Consider the following 19,468-nt stretch of genomic DNA (forward strand, 5'->3'; position numbering starts at 1 on the left):
ATGTAATAACTTCCTATTAATAATCAACGATTAAAGCCACCCAACTGGAACTCCTCTGGTTACAAAGAAAGGCATAGATATTCATGGGCCAGAATAGATTATGAAAATAACTAGAGTAGAATAGGATGCCCATACATGAGTTAACCTATGAGCCGAAACTTTATGCTGAAACGGCCAGCAATCTCATGTCTTTGGTAAGCCCACAGTTGCTCTCTGAACTCATTAGAAACCTTGCTCCAATCACTATTCTTGCGCCTGAGATAATGGGTGGCGGTAGTAGTATTTAGTCCCATCTCCATGGATGATGCATGCATGTCTGACTGCCTTCATAATTTATGGACCGCTAAAAAGAACACTTCTAAATTAGAGATGTGCTGCACTATGGGACACCTAATCATGGCTGGGTAAACAAGAACGTTGAATGGAATCGTGGTAAGTTAGACAAGGTGGAATAGATACACTAGCTGATGTAATGGCATATTAATAACTTGTGGTGCTGAACCTAAAAATGTATTTTTGTTTTGCTATCCGCAGGATGAATGTCATAATTTTATTAAGGTTCTACTAAAAAGGGATGAAGAAACCTTGTTTGTCTGTGGAACAAATGCCTTCAATCCTGCCTGTAGAAATTATAGGGTGAGTATTTTTTTACATGTTATATTTCAGATTTAAACTAGGTTAACAGAGCTGACTATAAAATGTTTAACATCCCTTGCCAGTGTTGCACACCAGTGTGTAAATGTATTTATTACAGGCATTTGTATAGTGGTGACAGTTTACAGTACATACAAACCAGTTCTTGATGGTCCAAGCTATAAAAATACATGCGTTTTGGCAAAGACATCACAATTTCTAACTGAAATAACAATAATGTGAGACCATAAAAAGATTTTTCATTAAGAGTGCAACAAAGTGTGGTAACCCAAAGCAACCAATGAGAATTCACTAAACAGAATCAAATCCAGTACTTGACATTGCTCAGTTCTCGGCTTCAATCTAAGCAGAGTTTCTCAATCAGTGGTCATTGCCCAGTTGTTAGGCTTAGACCTGGCAAGGAGCAGGTGCAGGATTGGAGCAATGTTGCAGCAGGTAGGCAAGTATGTATGTTGTTCACACCTGAGTGATTTTCTGCTTGAAACTTGTAGCTCCTAAATGCTCAACAAGACAAAACCATTCATTTCAATGGCCCCTGTTCCAATCTGAGCATCCTGTCCCCTGAAGCAAAATGTCTGTCACTCAACAAAGTACATAAGCTTCTTTTTGGTAGATTGGGCCCCGTAGATTTCAATGGGAATGCCTGAAAATAGGCGACATCAAACAGCAGCCCTCCACCTTTAAAGTGGTTCTAAAGGTAGAACGTTTTTTTTTATCTTGATGCATTCTATGCACTAAGGTAAAAAAAACCTGTGTGCAGCAGCCCCCCTAATACTTACCTGAACCCCATTTCGATTCAGCGATGTTGCATGAGAGCCTTGACTATCCAGGACTCTCCCTTCTCATTGGCTGAGACATCACTGGATGCCCCTGGCTCCCGCTGCTGTCAAAATCGGTGAGCCAGTGAGGAGAGAGGGGCGGGACAGTCACAGCAAACTGCTTGCTGTGGGGGCACTCGGCAGAAGGGAGGGGCCAGGTGTTCCTATGAGGAACATGAGAAGAGGGGCTGTGCCGTACAAAATCGCTGCATAGAGCAGGTAACTATGATGATGAGTTTGTGTGTGTTTTCGTTTTTGTTTTTTTTTCGTTTAAAAATATGACTTTAATATCACTTTAATCTTCTCCCCCTAGTGCTTTCTATTGACTAAACAAAAATGCCTTAGGCTGTAAAATGTAACACACTTCTAAAAATGTCAAATAAAAATGCCTGAAAGTCGCTCTACTCAGGTGTGACTGCAGCCTTAGGCCGATCATACATGGTTCGCATCTCGGCGGGTTCAGCAGGAACCGGGCTCGATTTGAACCATTAATGTGCAGGCTGAATGTACCAAGTTGATTGCTCAACTTTGGGTACCAACCAGTCTGCGGAATTCAGTTGTGATTATTGCAAGCGGCTGCTATAATCACTGCCTTCTCCTGATGGGGACAGCTTCCTGGTTAACGAGCTAAGCTGTATTCAAGTTGGAAAAACGGTGCTCTATATTTGGGCCTTTTCTCTGCTAAAACCAATGGTTTTGGATCTACAGATGACTACATGGTACAAAGACATCATTTGCATTTCTCCACCTGCCATTCCTAAACGAGGACCATTTGTGTGTTCAATGTTAATGAAATGTGTGGAGGCCTTCTGTTGTAAGAGGATAATTCCACAATAACGATTTAATGAAAAGCACTTCATTTTCGGGTTACAATCTGTATGCTGTTTACATGCAGCAGGCCCAATAAAGCAGGCATATTGTTCCTATAACCCAACTAGACAGCTACATTAGCCAAGTGTGCTGTCATGAGGCCTTGCAGATAACACACCTGCGTTACTATGCTGGAATTTGGTATCTTTCCTCTTATCTTTTTCACCACTGCAGGCCTTGGAAAATAATCGACCTCCCGATCCCAAGGGCCTGTCTATTTCACTGATGATCATCCATAGCTGTGGGGGCAGCAGCTGATTGTTTACCTCCCATAGATCTCTCCCTTCTCTCAGTGCACGCTACAGTATTTTGCATTCAATACTAAAAATGTGGGCACTTTGGTAATTTTTATTATATCGAAGTGAATAAACAAAATGCAGTATTTTTTTTTTTTTTTTTGAATGCCTTCTCGCTGTTTTCTAATGAAACGGGTGGGAGTCTGTTAAATGCTTACCAGTCAGTGTGTGTTTTGCTGCTATTTTCAGTAATTGGATGTTAAATTATACGAATCGCTACACAGTCACATTGGTTTTAGGTGTTGTGTACTTGAATTCTTTAGATAAAAATGGACACCTGTTTTTAGAATCCAAAGGGAAGCCGATGCTAGTAGAGGGTGCGTCTTTCTTTTTAATCCTTTTTTTGATCAGTGCTGGTAGGCAGTGGTTAAGTGCTAGAAAAGTCTGCTTTTCCTGCACTCCTCCACCATTCTCCGTGTGTAACTGTGAGGAATACGCAGCTGGTTTTCCAATAGCTGTGCCAAGCACTGACTTCCCTTACTCCCCTTGTCATCAGTTCTTTCTCATGCGTTACAATTAATGCTTCTAACAAGTCCTAATAAGTTTCCTTTTAGCTTTTTTGCTCTGCTCTTTTTGGGAATATATATTTTTTTAACCTTTTACGTAATACAAGTGATCCATCACTTCCGTTTTCACAGATGTTTTCTTAAAATATCGTCCTTCCTCAGTAGATATCTTCACCTGCTGTCCATGTCATTTGAACCACAAGTGAGATGTGTAGGGGAAATGCACACCAGTTAACATGGACACCTGTGTTCTTCCTGTCTGTTCAGTAAGCTTTGCAGATGGTACTCCATCAACCTTTGACACGCTGAACAGATGATGGAGCCTCTTTCCCGGGCAGCAAAGTAAAAAGGCAGATGGGCATCATAGGTGGAATAAGCCCAGCTTATTTCCTTACTTATGACTCTTCCAACTCCAGCTTGGTTGCGCTGCCCACAAAAGTAATTGCTTTCTGAGAGGCTGGACAGTGAAAATTCATGACAGAAAACAAATGACAGGTCCTCAGCTGAGTGATGAAAGCTTTATAACATATGAGTTAAAAAGTTAATTGCTGCCTGGTACGGCAAGCAAGGTTACTTCTCACGAACCTTAAGCAGTTTTTGATTTATGTCAGGTATAAGATTGCGAGGAATGTATCTGCAAGATGGATTGTATCCATATTTGCAAAATAGCCAACAATGATGTATGATTTTCTTCAGTTCCTGGTACTGGATACTCTTCAAATACAAGCTTTGATTGCAGAGCATCAATAGACACTGACGTTTGACTTTATCTTTTATGCTTTACCTGTTAGATCTGTTGGATCCATAACAGAGTGAATGCCTGATATAGAACTGTGCAAAAACAAATTTTAAAAGGCCAGATAGTAAAATTTGGACCCATCCACAACCTAAAGTGGTATTAAATCCAAAAGCTAACATTTACTATATTTTATATTGCAGCTTACCAATTCTTAGATGTGAGGATTGCATTATTTTTTATTTATTTTTAGGCTTTCTTTCTTTTATTTTTATCTATTGATCTGGCCAGTAAAGCATAGTACACAAGGCCGAATGTCGTGGCCGCATAGCTTTTATTGAATTGGCCGACATTCGGCCCATGTGTATACCAGCTGACCCAAAAGAAGCTGGCCATACCGCATGAGCATGCTGTAAAACCAGCATCTGACCGCCTCCCGATCAGCGCTCTCAGCCGATGGCAGAGAGAGCTGCCCAGAGTGTTCTAGCTTGGGGGGGTGGGTCTTTGCCTGGGGGGGTGTCCCCCTGCCGGTACAGATCTCTTTACTAACATTGGATTGCTAGTACAGCGGCTCTGACTGAGATGTTGGGTTTTTTCAGGTTGAGCGAAAAAAATCTAGTAGTGTGTACTAGGCTTAATGTGATTGTGAAGTCTTCTTTTATGTATTTTTTTTCTCAAAAAATGGCAAACATGTTATACTTACCTGCTATATGCAGGTGATTTTGCACAGAGAAGCCCAGATCTGCCTTCATATGTCCCTCTTCGGCTCTCCTGGCCCCTCCCTCCTGTTGAGTGCCCCTTCAGCAATCGACTTGCTATGGGGGCACCCAAGCTGGGTCAGAGCTCCCTGTGTCCATTCAGACACGGGGCCCTGATTCGTTACTGCCCCTCTCCTCTCCTGATTTGGCTAACTGACAGCAGTGGGAGCCAATGGCAGCGCTGCTGTGTCTCAGCCAAACAGGAGAAAAGTCTTGGATGGTCTCAGAAATCTTGGACATCGCTGGGGGTGCTGGGATGACTGCTGCACACAGAAGGTTTTTTTATCTCGATGTATAGAATGCATTTCACATCTAGCGAAAAAGCCTACTAAAGAAAATGAATGCAGCAACCACATCTATTGATTGGGAAGCTGCAATTTATTACGTTTTTGGTTTTGAGTTTATTAACACTTTAATAAGTAATCAAATACACTGTGAACCGTCTGTGCCAAGCCTGACATGGCACACATGTCATGCTCCAATCTGGGTTTGACGTAGCTTGTCACAAGTTCTGTTAAGGTTCTGGAAATTTTTCTTAGTTCTTTCTCATATATACTGCACTGTATCCTTTTTTTATTTATTTTTTGAATGTTGTCATTACTGTCCTGTTTTAAAAATAGGAGCATGAGAATAACCATTCTTCGTGTTTTCAGGCATGGGTAACCCATATATGACATCTGCTCCAGCCAGTGTTTAGCCAATAGCCACTACCTGGAATTGCTCCAAGGTTGTTCTTGTGAACAAAGGAGACTTTATTTCATAGTTGTATGTTGAGCAAGTGCCAGTCACCACAGACCACATAGGCACATGCAGCTCAGGAGAAATCTCATGAACAGATTAAATAGCAGAAAGTGGAAAGGCTTCTCAGTGACAGGGGAAAAAGATGTGGGGAGAGCGCTTAATAGGTGGTTAACCATTTTAAATGTTCTTTTACTTTTACTTTTATTTTTTACCTACATAATTTTATATGTTTTCTTTAAGTGGAAATGTACAAATCTTTTAAGCTGCAATAGACCAAATGAAGAGCGATTTCTGCAACCTCTACTTTAATGTTAACTTGATACTATTTTTTTTTTTTTTTTTGTAATATTGGTGGGATGGATTGATAGAGTAATTGAGAGACTAAAAAATTAATATGTACCATTTCTTAAAAAAGACAGAAAACAAATACTCCCTTTTTAAAGCTGGTCATACATATGAAAAGGCAAATTGGTCTATTAGGCTATTGGTCGTGAGATCCCTGATAAAACGAAGGATCCGCCTTTTGATTGCCTGATCCTTTCCAAATATCTGGCCTTTGAGGAAATTTATTTCAAACTTTTCTTTACTCTTTATGTATCCCAATAAGACTGTCGGCATAACTTTATTGGACTGCTCTAAAGTGGCATTTCTAATGCACATGGAATATCAAATCGGCTCCCAGCTCTTCATTTTTGTTTCCTTTCTTCCATCTCTTTCTTCCATCTCTTTCTTCCATCTCTTTCTTCCATCTCTTTCTTCCATCTCTTTCTTCCATCTCTTTCTTCCATCTCTTTCTTCCATCTCTTTCTTCCATCTCTTTCTTCCATCTCTTTCTTCCATCTCTTTCTTCCATCTCTTTCTTCCATCTCTTTCTTCCATCTCTTTCTTCCATCTCTTTCTTCCATCTCTTTCTTCCATCTCTTTCTTCTTGTAGTAAAAGTTCTAATTGGGTTTTTGTTTGACAGATGGACACCCTTGAGTTTATGGATGAAGAAATTAGTGGCATGGCAAGATGTCCCTATGATGCCAAGCATGCCAACGTAGCTTTGTTTGCAGGTATGCCAATTATCCCTTTCCATATCCTGATTTTGTTTGACAGTTTTTCACCATACTCTAGGAATAGTCAACTGTTTTTTTTGTTTTTTTTGTAAATGGTGAAATACAGTAATGTTTTATAGCAAACAACCTAGTCAGGGGTGTTTTGACTTTTCGAACAATGGCTATGACTGAGGCTACACGTCGAAACGCGTAAGCCCTGTATTCTGTACCACACCTGTATCAATGTATTCTTTGTGGAAGATCACGCTGCCCGCTTTTTTTATCTACATTTTTGACCCACGCATATGTTTTTGTTTTGTTTTTCTTGCATTTTGTTTTTTCACTGAAATTCTGATCATAGCAATAGTCTGCCAAGTAGGATATCGATGGCCTTTGTCAAGTCTCTTTCAAGCTTGTTCAAAGTCCAATAATCCATAGCAGCCAGTGAAATTTAAACACTTTCTCTTTTAATACGAACTGGCCCTATGCCATTCACAGCTCGAATTGCAGCCAATTCAGAAGGAAATCCAAGCTGTGGGTGGTCCTGTCAAACACCCAGCTTAACAAGTCCATTTAAAAAAATGAGATGGGTGAAAAACTATAAAATCTTGAAGAGTAACTGTGTATTATAAGATGCAGTCACTGGATACAGTAGCCAGCACTGTAGATTTTCCCAGCCCACACTGTTTAGCGTGGATGGGGTAATCAATTATTTTTCTCCTTTGAAATCTCACTGTGTATGGCTAGCATTCACCTCCAGGATACATTATGTAGTCTATAGAAGTTGATTATCTTTTTGTATACCTCCAAAAAGGCATAGAAATTTGTCATTAAGACCTGCCAGCTCGGTTGGCTTTGTCTCGGCAGAGTATATCACAGCAGGAATAGAGTATAAAGAGACTGGAATGCTGATATAAACATTAGCGACGGTTTACTTACATATTACCTCCCGTAACTCATTATTGCTTTGCAGCATATGTTGTTTCTATCATGTAGTGTATTAAGAGGGGGGAAAAAAGAGGTAAAATAATCAACAGCTTTATTTTAATGAGCGCTAAACTTAATTCTAAAGTTTAATGTCGTGTGCACCATGTTGAAATTGTGGCCTCTATTGGGTAAGGAACTGCTTGCCATTTGGGTAAAATTTCGATTAGGCTTTTATGTGCTCTTTTAAGAAAGTATACTACGGTACTTTCATTGTTAAAGTGAAATGTCAGATGTAATTGGAAACATTGCTTTAAACGTTTAGAAAGGTCAGTGAATACATTTCACATTTGCATCTCAAGGTCATTTGTTACCTTTAATTTTTTTTTTTTTTTTTTTTTTTTGGGGGGGGATTTTCTTGGTTTATTTTTTGTTTTATATTGTTTGGGAGGAGGGGGATTTGTAAATAAGACTAAACATGTGGTGATATGCCATCAACACTGAAAGAGCACAATTTGTCACCCTCTTAGCTAAACAATGTCTGCATAAATATTTCATTAGATATCAATTTTTTTTAGACACCTGCACAGAAATCAAAGCTATCTGATGCATTACTGCATACCTCTCAGTAATGTTAGATGGTAGGAATGGGGCACTCTATACGATGCGGTTGATTTTTCTAAAGCCAAGTAAACTGTGCACTATGCAAGTGCAGTTGCACAAATTTTTCCTTGAACCTGATTGGGTATTCTTTACAGAGCGAAGCTTCACCATATTCACTGAGCTCTGGGGAAAATGAGTGTGAGTGCACAGTCCATTTGCCTTTATTAAATAAACCCCAATGTATACACACATGTATAATATGTATATCATTTGTCAGTTTTGCTCCCATAATGGTATTGTGGCTAAAGATCTTCAATGGAAGGGTTGATGTGGCAATTTTTTTTATCATCCAGAGAATTCCCCTCAATTTCTGCACTTTTGATATTGGGACAAAATGACCCATTCACACTAAGCTATGCGGCACAATGCATGTTTTTGTGCGTTGAGGTGCATTACAGTAGGCAGTCCATTCAAAATAGGTTGCAAACCACCCAAATGCACAAAAAGGTGCCACTGCGGGTTTGTGCAATGTGCCATTATGGTGCGATATCGTGTGTAACATGCACATTAAAGTGGTTGTAAACCCTTACAACACACTTTGGCCTACATGTAAGCCTAGATTAAGGCTTACCTGTAGGTCCAAGAAATATCACCTAAACCTATACGGTTTAGAAGATATTTGCCCGAATACAGGCACCGCTGTCCACGGCATTTCCAACGACGGAGCTGCCGCGCGTGTCGGCTCCCGTGCGCGTGCGCGGGAGTGACGTCATTGCGGCTTCGCCGAATGACAGCGGCGGAGCTGCGAGACCCCACGAGAAGATGGATGCGCTGGACTACAGGGGACAGCGGTGACTGGCTCCTGTGTCAGGTAAGTGACACATAATGGACTACTATGCGATGCATAGTAGTCCATTATGCTTTGCCTTTGCAGGGAATGAAAGGAAGTAAACCCATCAGGGTTTACTTCCTCTTTAAGCCCCCATTACCAAACTGCATCTGTGTTGGTGGGTCTGAAATATTAATGGTTATCACAGAGGACAATAAAAACCTGACAGAGCTCCTAACCTTTCCCAAATCTATCCAACATAAAAGAAATGGCTTTAACATAAAATATATGCCAAAAAAATGCATCAAAGACAACTATTTTTCTGTAGATTTCTCCAAGCTGAATTGGGCCATAATCCAACAATAGGACTACCTATTGTAAATGTACAGGCAATGATAGAGCATCAACCTTGTGCAGATCTTGCCTACCAACAAACCAGAAAAGACAATGCTTTTCAATCAGTACTCTAATCAGAAAGGACTCTGCTGAGGAAAATCTATTGTAGTGCTTCTGTAAACATAGAGTACTTGGGACAGATCTGGATAGTTGAATCGAATCTTTAATTTCTTGCAATAATAAAATATGATCAGTTTAGTTGCAAAAGCTTTGCTTTTTTTTCATTTGGTTTTTAGAACACATTTTTGGTCTTGGTGACACAAAATCTTCACTCCTTCCAGACTAATCCCAAAACTCTCACACCGTGACTAGGGAATTTATTTGATAGAGCCTTGATGGATGTGCATGAACAAAATCTTATTGTTTTTGAAATAGAAGGATCTCATCACTGCACTAGACCCCAGGGTAGCCTATTAGATTATATTTTATATGCTGTAGATGTTTTACTACTAACCCCAAGTGGCCTTGTAGAAACTTCATTTTTATGGTGCTTTAGCTCCCATTTTATGCCTTTTCCTATTAGCGTGTGTATTGTATAATAAGCGACCACCACTGAAATGTGCCCCAAAGGTATCAATCAACGGCATGTTACTCTCCTCTCTGACTTGAGAGGAAGGTATTTGAGTGCTTGATAGAGCCAAGTCCCGAACTGTTTTTCATTACTTTACCTCAACTTGAACAAAATAAAGAAAATGATGGGAAAAAAAGTAATCCAGAGGGGATAATGAGAGTGGAAAGAAGATAATTTCCCATGACTCGTACTAGCCTTTAGCCTCATCCAAATGACCAAGTAAAACCAAGTGTGTTTAGGAAAGTAACTGATGTCATGTACGATAGTTGGATAACCATGATCTGGCACTGAATTATGTACATGTCAGTATTTGATTTTGCTTTTAGCATGTAAGGGAAAATGGCATACTTGTTTTGTGCCCCATGTGGGTGTCAAAACATTGTTTAAAAAGTACAATAAAATTAGTGTGATTTTATTTTGAATACATTGGCTAAATCACCCTTAAAGGTGAAGTTCACCTTTCGTATCCCTGATCTGACAGCTAGTGGGGAACGCCCAAAAGAATCCGGCCAGGCGGGGCTCCACACCACTCATTCAGTGTCACATTGTAAATTGAAAACTGCAAGGTCTGGCAGCCTTTTGCAGCTGTCGGCTTGTAGTTAACAATGAACTACCATGGTGCTGTGCAGTGCGGTGGTAGTTCATTCTCTCTTCCTGTTAAAATATATCTATGGACACACAAATACACTGGCAGATCTGCTGAAGACCTGCATGGCACCAGCAATCTGCTTATCACTGGTGCAATGCTTTGCAGGCTTAATTTTTTATTTTTTTTCCTAAAAAGTAAACTTAAGCCTTGCAAAAATTCCAATCATTGGAGGAGATTTTGACCTTTTTTTTTTTTCACCTGTGTAACTAAAAACGTGTATATCGAAGTTTGAGGTATGATCATGCTCGGCGGCTGGTGTACATACTGGCACCCCCTGAGGATGGTTGGTTGGACATCAGAGCACCGCACTTACCCCATCTAGGTAGGAGGTGGCCAGAGCATCATACGAGTGACTGTGGCTTCCATCGCATCTTCTCCTTTGAATCACAGCGGCTTCCGCCATGCATCTCCTCCCGTCTCCTCCTAGGAGTCTAATAGGATCTTTTATTTTCAGCCAATTGACCGCCGGGTCTCAGGACCTGCTTCCTGATTGGCCAAGAGGAGAATCTGTGTGACAATAGTGAATATTCATTCGGTATTGTCACACAACTGGATGGGCTCAGAGCACAAAAGCACCCCCCTCACCCATTGTGCTCTGCATCTAGATTAGAGGGCTGGATGCATGGATAGGGGGGCAGCGGCCCTCATGGATGGGCTGCCACTGATCCTGCTACATACTACTGCAACATCTATAGCAGGGGTAGGCAACCTGGGGCCCTCCAGCTGTTGTGGAACTACATTTCCCATGAGTCCTTGCAAGGCTGACAGTTCCAATTACTCCCAGAGGCATGATGGGACATGTAGTTCTGCAACAGCTGTAGGGCCCCAGGTTGCCTACCCCTGATCTATAGGGTAGAGTTGACCTCAGTAGACACTTTTGGTAGACCTTTCAGGGGTAACTCTGTTAAACTGGACATAAAATTATTATTTATTTTTTCTTTTGTGATTTGATGGCTGATCAACAAAAGAGGGATTCCCTCATTAACACATTTATTGAAGGTGGGTAAAGGATGTGCTTGTGTATCCTGTGCTTCAGCTGCCAGAATACACAGATCAACGCTGCAGCCAAATGGCTGCATGCGCTGATTAAACACACATTTTCCAACAGTCCTGTTTGAGAGGAGTTTATCACTAGATCAAGTCCTCCCAAACGGGAATGGCAATAGGTGAATGGAAAACCAGCTTTAGTGAGTTTGGATGGTTTCATTGTAGGACAAATGGCACTCATGGGGTTTTATTTGCTAAAGACAAATAGTGTTTGCCAGGAGTTTTACCCAGAGCCCATTGAATGAGGTGAAGCTCTGCTGATTTCCATTGTCCAATCATGTACAAGCAAAACATTTTTGTTTGTTTTGTTTTTTTCCTTGCATGTGATTGAGTATTCTTTGCAAAGAGAAATTTCCCTATGCTAAAGCTCTGAATAGTTCCTTTTCAAAGTACAAGTTCCATGCAAAATGAAGAGCCTATTTGCCTTTAGTAAATCAACCCCATGGTGTCTGCCGTGTTTATATTCTTTGTAAATATTGTTTTGGCTGTTTAGTTCTCACCATCCAATGGGCTTCAATGTCCCTTCCATTACATCTAAAATGTAAATGCACTAAAAAACAAAATACATTTGGTTATTTAGCATACCTTCCTATAAGCTTTACTATTGTTTACAAATCTATAACTTACTGATTTGCAGTTTATTTAAATGTTTTAGTCCTTTTGACCTCCCGATATTGTTTAACTAGTTTTCAGCAATCTGCTATAATATGAAGAGGATAAGTAGAGAATAACTGGAATTAAGTATTGTTTGTGCCTGAGGATCTAAATTGGCATATGATTTCTGGAATAATACCTATGTCGGCCTGTTTTCCGATTCTTGCCAGGTTGAACAGCGATTCACTTCATCTGAAGTTCTTCTGGAAACAATCAACCATAAGACTCAAATCCATCGGAAATCTGGCCTCATTAGTTTTTCAGGGAGCTACATATTTTTCCCTATTACATCAACCTCATAATCTTCTACAAATAAGCAAACGTAATGTAGATCTTCAGGTGCAGCCATGTGCTGTGGAACTGAAATTGCACCCTGGCTAATAAGGGGATTTAGTCCATTAGTCTGGTAAAAATGACATGTGAGCATGTCATTGTAGTGTTTTCCACCACGCACCATAGACTTGTACAGACCCTGCTGTGGTGTAAGAAATATGATCTCGTCATTTGTCTTAACCACAGTTCTTAGTTCTATAGGAGACATTTGGATGTAGAAATGTTTCCTATATAAACCTCAACCTTTGCTGTTCTCTATAATCTGCAGTCATAATACTGACACGCTTTAGATGACGTATCCTATAGTAGTATTGAATTATTTATAAAAGACATATAATAGCCCCTGATATTCATATTCCAGCTGTAAAATCCTACAAGTGTCACAGGGGATCAGCAGACTTCCCTTTGCCAATAACAAACTTTAGTGCTTCCAGGGGAATTCCAAGATGCTTCCTGGCCAGATGGGACATCTAAGCCTGGCAGCTTGTTCTGGGTGTGCCCCAGGTATTTTTGATTTCATTTAGATTTAATTTTGTGTTTACGAATTTTTCTTAATGTAACCTTAACTTGGGGGGGAAAAAGTAGAGGCCATCTTCAGTGAAATCCAGATATCAGAACAATCTATAGATTAGATTATAGGCAGCAGTTTTTGTCAAAGTTGAGTTTTGTCCTACCCCTTCTATTTCATGGACATTGCTATTGGCCTTACTTTTTTGGCCAGCTAGGCTGACCATAACATTTTAAAGGGTAACGTAGAGGTGGAAGGACAGGGGACTGGTCCACATTTTACAGGAAAAGTTGAAATCTGCATAAAGCTTCAGTTGCCTACATGTCTGGATATAATCCTCTTTTTCAAGTATGTGCGAGTATGTATGAGTTGGAATGGCCTCATCCTTCCCAGGTAGGATAGCAGAGAAAAGGATGGCCTCAATGTGTTCATAGTATAAATTCACATAGTGTGATTGCAGATTTTTACCTAGAATACAGCTCTAATCCCCTTATACAAAATGTAACACTTCTACAGTATATGATATACCTTTTTTTTTGTATACTTTTTTATTTTTATTTTTAAAGCGAACTACAGACTCTGATCCAGAAGATGCCTGGCTTTCAAGATCATGTTAAAAGTCTATGTAGTTCCACAACATTTTAATGTAATAACCTAAAAAATGAAAGCCTTATCCCTCCCCTATCTTTTTTTTTTTTTCTTCAGATGGTAAGCTCTATTCTGCAACTGTCACGGACTTCCTTGCAATTGATGCTGTCATTTATCGAAGTCTAGGAGACAGCCCAACTTTACGAACAGTCAAATATGACTCCAAATGGTTGAAAGGTAAACAATTTTCATTAACCTAATATGTTAACAATCTGGCTGCCCAATGCATACATAAGGCAGTATGAGCTTAATGCAGGCCTGCAACCTATTAATTTAATTTTATTGGAAATGCAGTATGTATTTATTCAAACAATGAACCTATGAAAAAGTTAGCTCTTGACCCAAGGTGTTCTTTCACAGCATCCTGGACTGTTGGGTGCCAGTTGGATAGGACTGGATTGTTGGGTGCCAATTGTTTTCCTGTTGCCAGTCTTTACTTTATAGTACAAGATGCTGTCTCTTGATGTAGACATTTGCTGTTTGGAGCTGATACTGGTGACATCGTAAAACAAGCTTTGGTATTCTAGGATAACTGTTTTTGTTTTTCAAGAAAGCTTTGTATACATTGGTTATTATAAGGTATTGGATGCACAATTGACACACTTATGGTTATGTTATTCAAACCTTTCTGTTTCCATGCATTCAATTTGAAAAATATTAATTCATCTGATCTCATGCTCAGCATTGCAGGACAAAAAAAAATGCAACATGTAGCATTTTATTATTCATTTTGAACTGCCATAGGAATCGGTTAAATCATTTGCAAATGTGATTTAATACACTTGTTGTAATCTGCATTTCCAAAGCTTTCAAATAGAGAAGTGAGAGACTAGGTTACCTAAAACGGTAAATATTACATATGTGAATAAAACTCATCTAAAATGCATTGCAGCAGAAGGCATGCAAATACAGATGTGTGAATAAGCCTCAAGTGGGCAGATAGGCTAGTAGTCAAGCATCCTGTAAAATAAGAGTACTAAGAAATATCACTGTAATAACATGACATGTTCAGCTAGTTATGTGCCTGTCTATTCTATCTGCAGAGCCGTACTTTGTACATGCCGTGGATTATGGGGAACTTATCTACTTTTTCTATCGGGAAATTGCAGTGGAATACAACAGCATGGGGAAGGTAAGGCAAGAAATGGAAGTAAATTACCTGCACTACTGCTCTTAAGTCAACCTAGCAATAAGAGACCTTGCAATGAGAGTCATTAATCACTTTGACAAGACTAGCTTTAGGGGGTGATTGCATTGCAGATCCTGAAAGTTTGCAATGTCTCTCAATTTCAGTGCTCTTAAATTGTAGATTACTGTATTGGATCACTTCAGTGACAGACTATATGTTGAAGCAGTCCATGTTATCTTGGTTAACGTATCATTATCTGCGCCTGACATTATTTCATCATCTGGTTTGAGAACTGTCTAGGAATCATTTTTTTTTTTTTTTTTTATGCGTTGCTTTTGTATTGTATTACTTTTTAGCTAAATCAAATTATCACATGGTATTTTTCAAACCTATTTTATAAAAACTTGTAAAGATATGAATAATAATCTGGCTTATATAAGCCAATCTCGATCAAGCGGAATCAACAGCATTATACCAGGAACAAAGATGTTAGATAAAAGTTTTAGAGTAAGGAATAAACAATGGATTTCCTGTTCAGTAATCTTGTTAAACGACATGGTGTTTAACTCCTATCTAGACTTTACTATAGTAGTTGTAGCTGAGTTTGGGCTTTATAGCTGAACTCCAGGCAAACATGAAGCCCTTTTTTCTGCTGCTAGATATGAAGTTCAATGGCCAGAATGATTCAACCATCATACTCTGTCAAGTCTCCTTGGACTTGCCCAAGTCTGACTGGATAGTGAAAGTAGAAACCGCAAAGTGACTAGCTCATCTGTCACTCTGTTCTCTCCTCCTGTCAGCATCAACATTAATTTGATTTAAAGAATAAAGACATTATTTTGTATATTTTATATTTGCTTCGAGTTCTGCTTTTAAAGTAAAATTCCAGATTTAAGCTAACTTTTCACATAGTTTGGACCATGTTACCTAAACAAACTTTTTCCATTACAGAGTGATTTCTGTGTGTGCAGTAATGAATTGCAATAGCCTTAGCTTTGTGTTGTAAGAGGCACTGTGTCCCAGCAGCAAGTCAGGCCACTTCCTATCTGCTGCTGGAAGTAGAGAGTTGGGCTGAGTGCTTCTCTGCCATTCCAGAGAAACCTTTTCTTTTTATCAATAAATACAAGATTTCCTCTGGCCAAGGTGTAGAGGCAGGTGAATGTCGTGATTTTTCACCTTCGCCATTTAGAGGAAGCCTTATATTCAAGGCGGGGACATAAGTAGATGATGCCACGATTTACACCATTGCCAATCAGAGAAAGCCGTGTACTCAGGGTGGAGAGGCAGTTGGATGATGTTGCAATTTCCACCTTCGCCAATTAGAGGAAGCCTTGTATTCACTGATAAAAATACAAAGCTTCTCCTGAATGATGGAAAAGCGTTCGACCCAACTCTATTTAATTCCAGAAGCAGATGAAATGTCGCCCATACTGATGCCGGAACAAACTCCGTATAGTGTATGTAGATAACTACAGTAGATAACGGCACACACAGAGCTCACATTATAGAATTGAAATGGTTCATTTGGGCCAGCTTGGCCCAAACAAGCCATTCTAAGATGCAATAAAATTAGAATTCTACTTTAAACTACAAGGGCTTGCATAAACTGTTCATCAGACATGGCTTGGGCCAATAGGTGATCACAAGTAGTTCAGTTGTGCTGTTATTTTGGCCAGTGATTAATTGCTAAGACAGATGGAACAAATGCTTTTTGGGGTGTAAGCTGCACATGATATTGCATGTCACAGCAATCAATCGCAATGCGATTTATACATTTTTTAGAATTTTTATAGCGCCAATAGTTGTGCTGTGACATGTAGGGGGAACAGGACAGTTTGAATACAATTCAATACAAGGAGGATAGGAAGAACTTGCTTGTGAGAGCCTGCAGTCTAATAGGATCATCTGTTTAGCAATTGGTCGCTTATAGAAGTTACCACTTTTCATTTTAGTAGTGTGATTTAATCCAAACAAAAATGTTCAGTAGATCTAAACTAAAGTATAAGCTATATGCTTTTTTTGAGCTGCATAAGAATGCATTGTATGAGAGCGCTATGAGACTTGTGTATGAAACACTAAAAATAAAAATGTTGCTTATAGGATCTAGTCATTAACTGCTGTGAAATGTTTAAAATCAAACAAGCATTGTGATTGGTTTGCACTGCATGGCCACACTTTTCATACATGTGCCCCTTTCTGTTTAAAGGAGTGTTCTGTAAAGACAAGGTTTCTTTTGTTACAGTTCTAGCTTTTATATCTCTCTATCTATATCTATATCTCCCATGCAAACTGGCAAAACGGCATTATTCATTTTTGATGAATGAATACATATATTTTAAATTCTGGAGCTATTATAAGTCGATACACGGCACTGTAAAATATTCGGATATCTACAGAAAGTGTTTGTGCTGCTTTCTACAGAGCTGTGCATGGAATGCTGCCAGTTGTTGTGTATAGTGCCAGCTGACCATAAACAGCTTTGCCCTTATTCAGCATGTGCAACAGACAGCAAATGGGTAATGAGAGTTACATTCAGCTGTGAATGCTCTGAGAGTCTGTTAATTCAAACACAGATCCTATTAAGCCAGCTTCTGTATTTGTGAGGACATAAATGTAGTTGCTGGCTACATAAAGATCTTTACATTTTCAAACCCACTTTTTTAAAAACATTTGCAATCTGCTCAGTATGGAAAACCTCAATCACTTTTAAAGTTTTGGCTATTGCAAAGTTCTATTATTGTCTATAATATCAATGTAGCACCCTCCTGGGTAGGTTGCTAGGTGATAGGTAAATTTGGTCTGAGTCTCGCTGTAATGAAGTGAAATGGTTCTTAATTGCTTTTGCCTATTCTAACTCTTACTGGCTGCAGAGTTTGACTGCTCTCCCCTGTATTCTGGAGGCTTCCAGCGCATAGGGAGGAGAGAGTCAGATGAAGTAGCTGGAATATTGATTTGTTACCCAGTCAATCCCTGGCGAGGTGTGCCCAGCAGGAGCTAATAGTGAGAGAGGAAGACCGTGGGAGTTCAGTTGGGTCATGAAGTTCCACCAGCCTGAGGGGCTGGTCCCAAAGGGCTCAATTTTTGGTGGGCTGCCGATGTCCACCAGGGTCCTGGTTGTGGCAGAGCAGAGGGACCTGCAACTGTATTGACCACCCAGGGACATCGCCCCAGAGGATCCTGACAGAGAAACCTCGCTAGAAGGTATCTGGGATTGAAGTTTAGGCAGCTGCACTATGGCCTTGTGACTGTCTACAGATCCTCTCAATAAAAGATGAATGCTGATCAGTTAAATGTCAAATCCTAAATGCATTTTAAGTCTGAGCTCTCCAGAGATATTAAGTACACAAATTAAGGCAGCTCTGTGTCCATTTAAGCATCCTTTAAATTATAGGTGTATGTATATATGTGTATAGGGCTAATATATATATATATATATATATATATATATATATATATATATATATATATATATATATATATATATATATATATATATATATATATATATATATATATATATATATATATATATATATATATATATATATATATATAAATATAAATATATATATATATAAATATATATATATATATATATATAATATATATATATATATATATATATATATATTCTATATCCCTTTCCTTGTTTCCTCCAGACCCAATGACCTCATCATCTTTGCTCTGTAGGAAGGTTGAGTTGGGGAGGGGGGCGTTAGGAGGCTGTGTAGCATCCTGTCCTTTAGTGGTTTGCCTGGATTTAGCTTTACGAGGTGAAACAATTAAGGAGGCTACTGCTGATGATCATTCTGAAAATGCTGAAAGCCTGGCTTTTAATCTATCTCTGACCAGGCGATAACATTCAGAGTGAAGTTCTGTCTCCTTTTTCAGATCGGTGCTTATAAAAGCAGTTAGCATGACGGCTAGACGGCTATCCATTTCAGAAGAAAGTCATCAGTAGCAGCCTTGTACTCTTAGTCATCTGAAAATCATCAGTAGAAGCCTTCTACTTCTCTTAGAGCATGTCTTAAAAAACAAAAATGATACTTTGCTGTAATTATGCAATACAAAAAGAATTATCTTATGTTAATAGATCTAGTATTAACAAAATTGTATAACGAAATAATAAAATGGGTGAGACAGTTGCAGCAACGGGGGCTAGAAATAAAAGGAAATGCTATTTAAGAACTGTCTGGGATCAGAATATGTAGCAGAGGAACATTAAATAAGGCTTTGGTGAAATCTGAGCTCCTCACCACCGTCTCTTCTCCAGACCATAGTTTCTCATACAGAGAGATTTCTTTGCGGTGATGTAGTGGCAAGTAGAGATTCATTTCGGGCTGGTATAAAAGCAGTATGATGTCAGGAGTAATACATTTCTAGAGTGCAGTGGATCAAGCGTGCGTTCAAAGCTAAAAACCCTATGGTGCATTTGTACAAATAAGATTATTGATGTGCAGTCTAGCCCTTTTTTTTTTTTTTTTTTTTTTTTTTTTTAGTGTGGACTGTATTTAAAAAGGCAGAGAGCAGTGTGCTGGGCATGTTGGCCATTTTTTATTGTTCTGCCTGTCATGATGGGTGAGGGCCAGAGTCTGAGTCCTAAATAGACCCTTATGGCTTTCTTCACTTACTAGCAGCTTTCAGAAGCATTCCGATGCTGCAAAAGAAATAATTTTTATATCATTTATTGTCATTTTTCTAAATCTGTTTGTTCATTGCAATGCATTAACATAAATTTTCATGTTTTTAATGCATTCATC

General features: G+C 39.2%; 1 protein-coding gene across 7 annotated transcripts in view; it reads left to right on the forward strand.

Moving 5' to 3' along the window:
* Nucleotides 1-19,468, forward strand: part of SEMA6A (semaphorin 6A) — a 261,428-nt gene that overhangs the window by 118,800 nt on the left and 123,160 nt on the right. For all 7 annotated transcript variants that reach the window (XM_077462229.1, XM_077462226.1, XM_077462227.1 and 4 more), the window contains exons 6-9: nucleotides 535-636; nucleotides 6,345-6,435; nucleotides 13,637-13,756; nucleotides 14,623-14,711. In XM_077462229.1, coding sequence (XP_077318355.1) covers nucleotides 535-636; nucleotides 6,345-6,435; nucleotides 13,637-13,756; nucleotides 14,623-14,711 — 402 coding nt within the window. The remainder of the gene's footprint in view (nucleotides 1-534; nucleotides 637-6,344; nucleotides 6,436-13,636; nucleotides 13,757-14,622; nucleotides 14,712-19,468) is intronic.

The sequence above is a fragment of the Lithobates pipiens genome, unplaced genomic scaffold (assembly GCF_037356315.1).
Source record: "Lithobates pipiens isolate NorthernLeopardFrog02 unplaced genomic scaffold, aLitPip1_a1.2 Scaffold_3, whole genome shotgun sequence".
Lineage (NCBI taxonomy): Eukaryota > Metazoa > Chordata > Amphibia > Anura > Ranidae > Lithobates > Lithobates pipiens.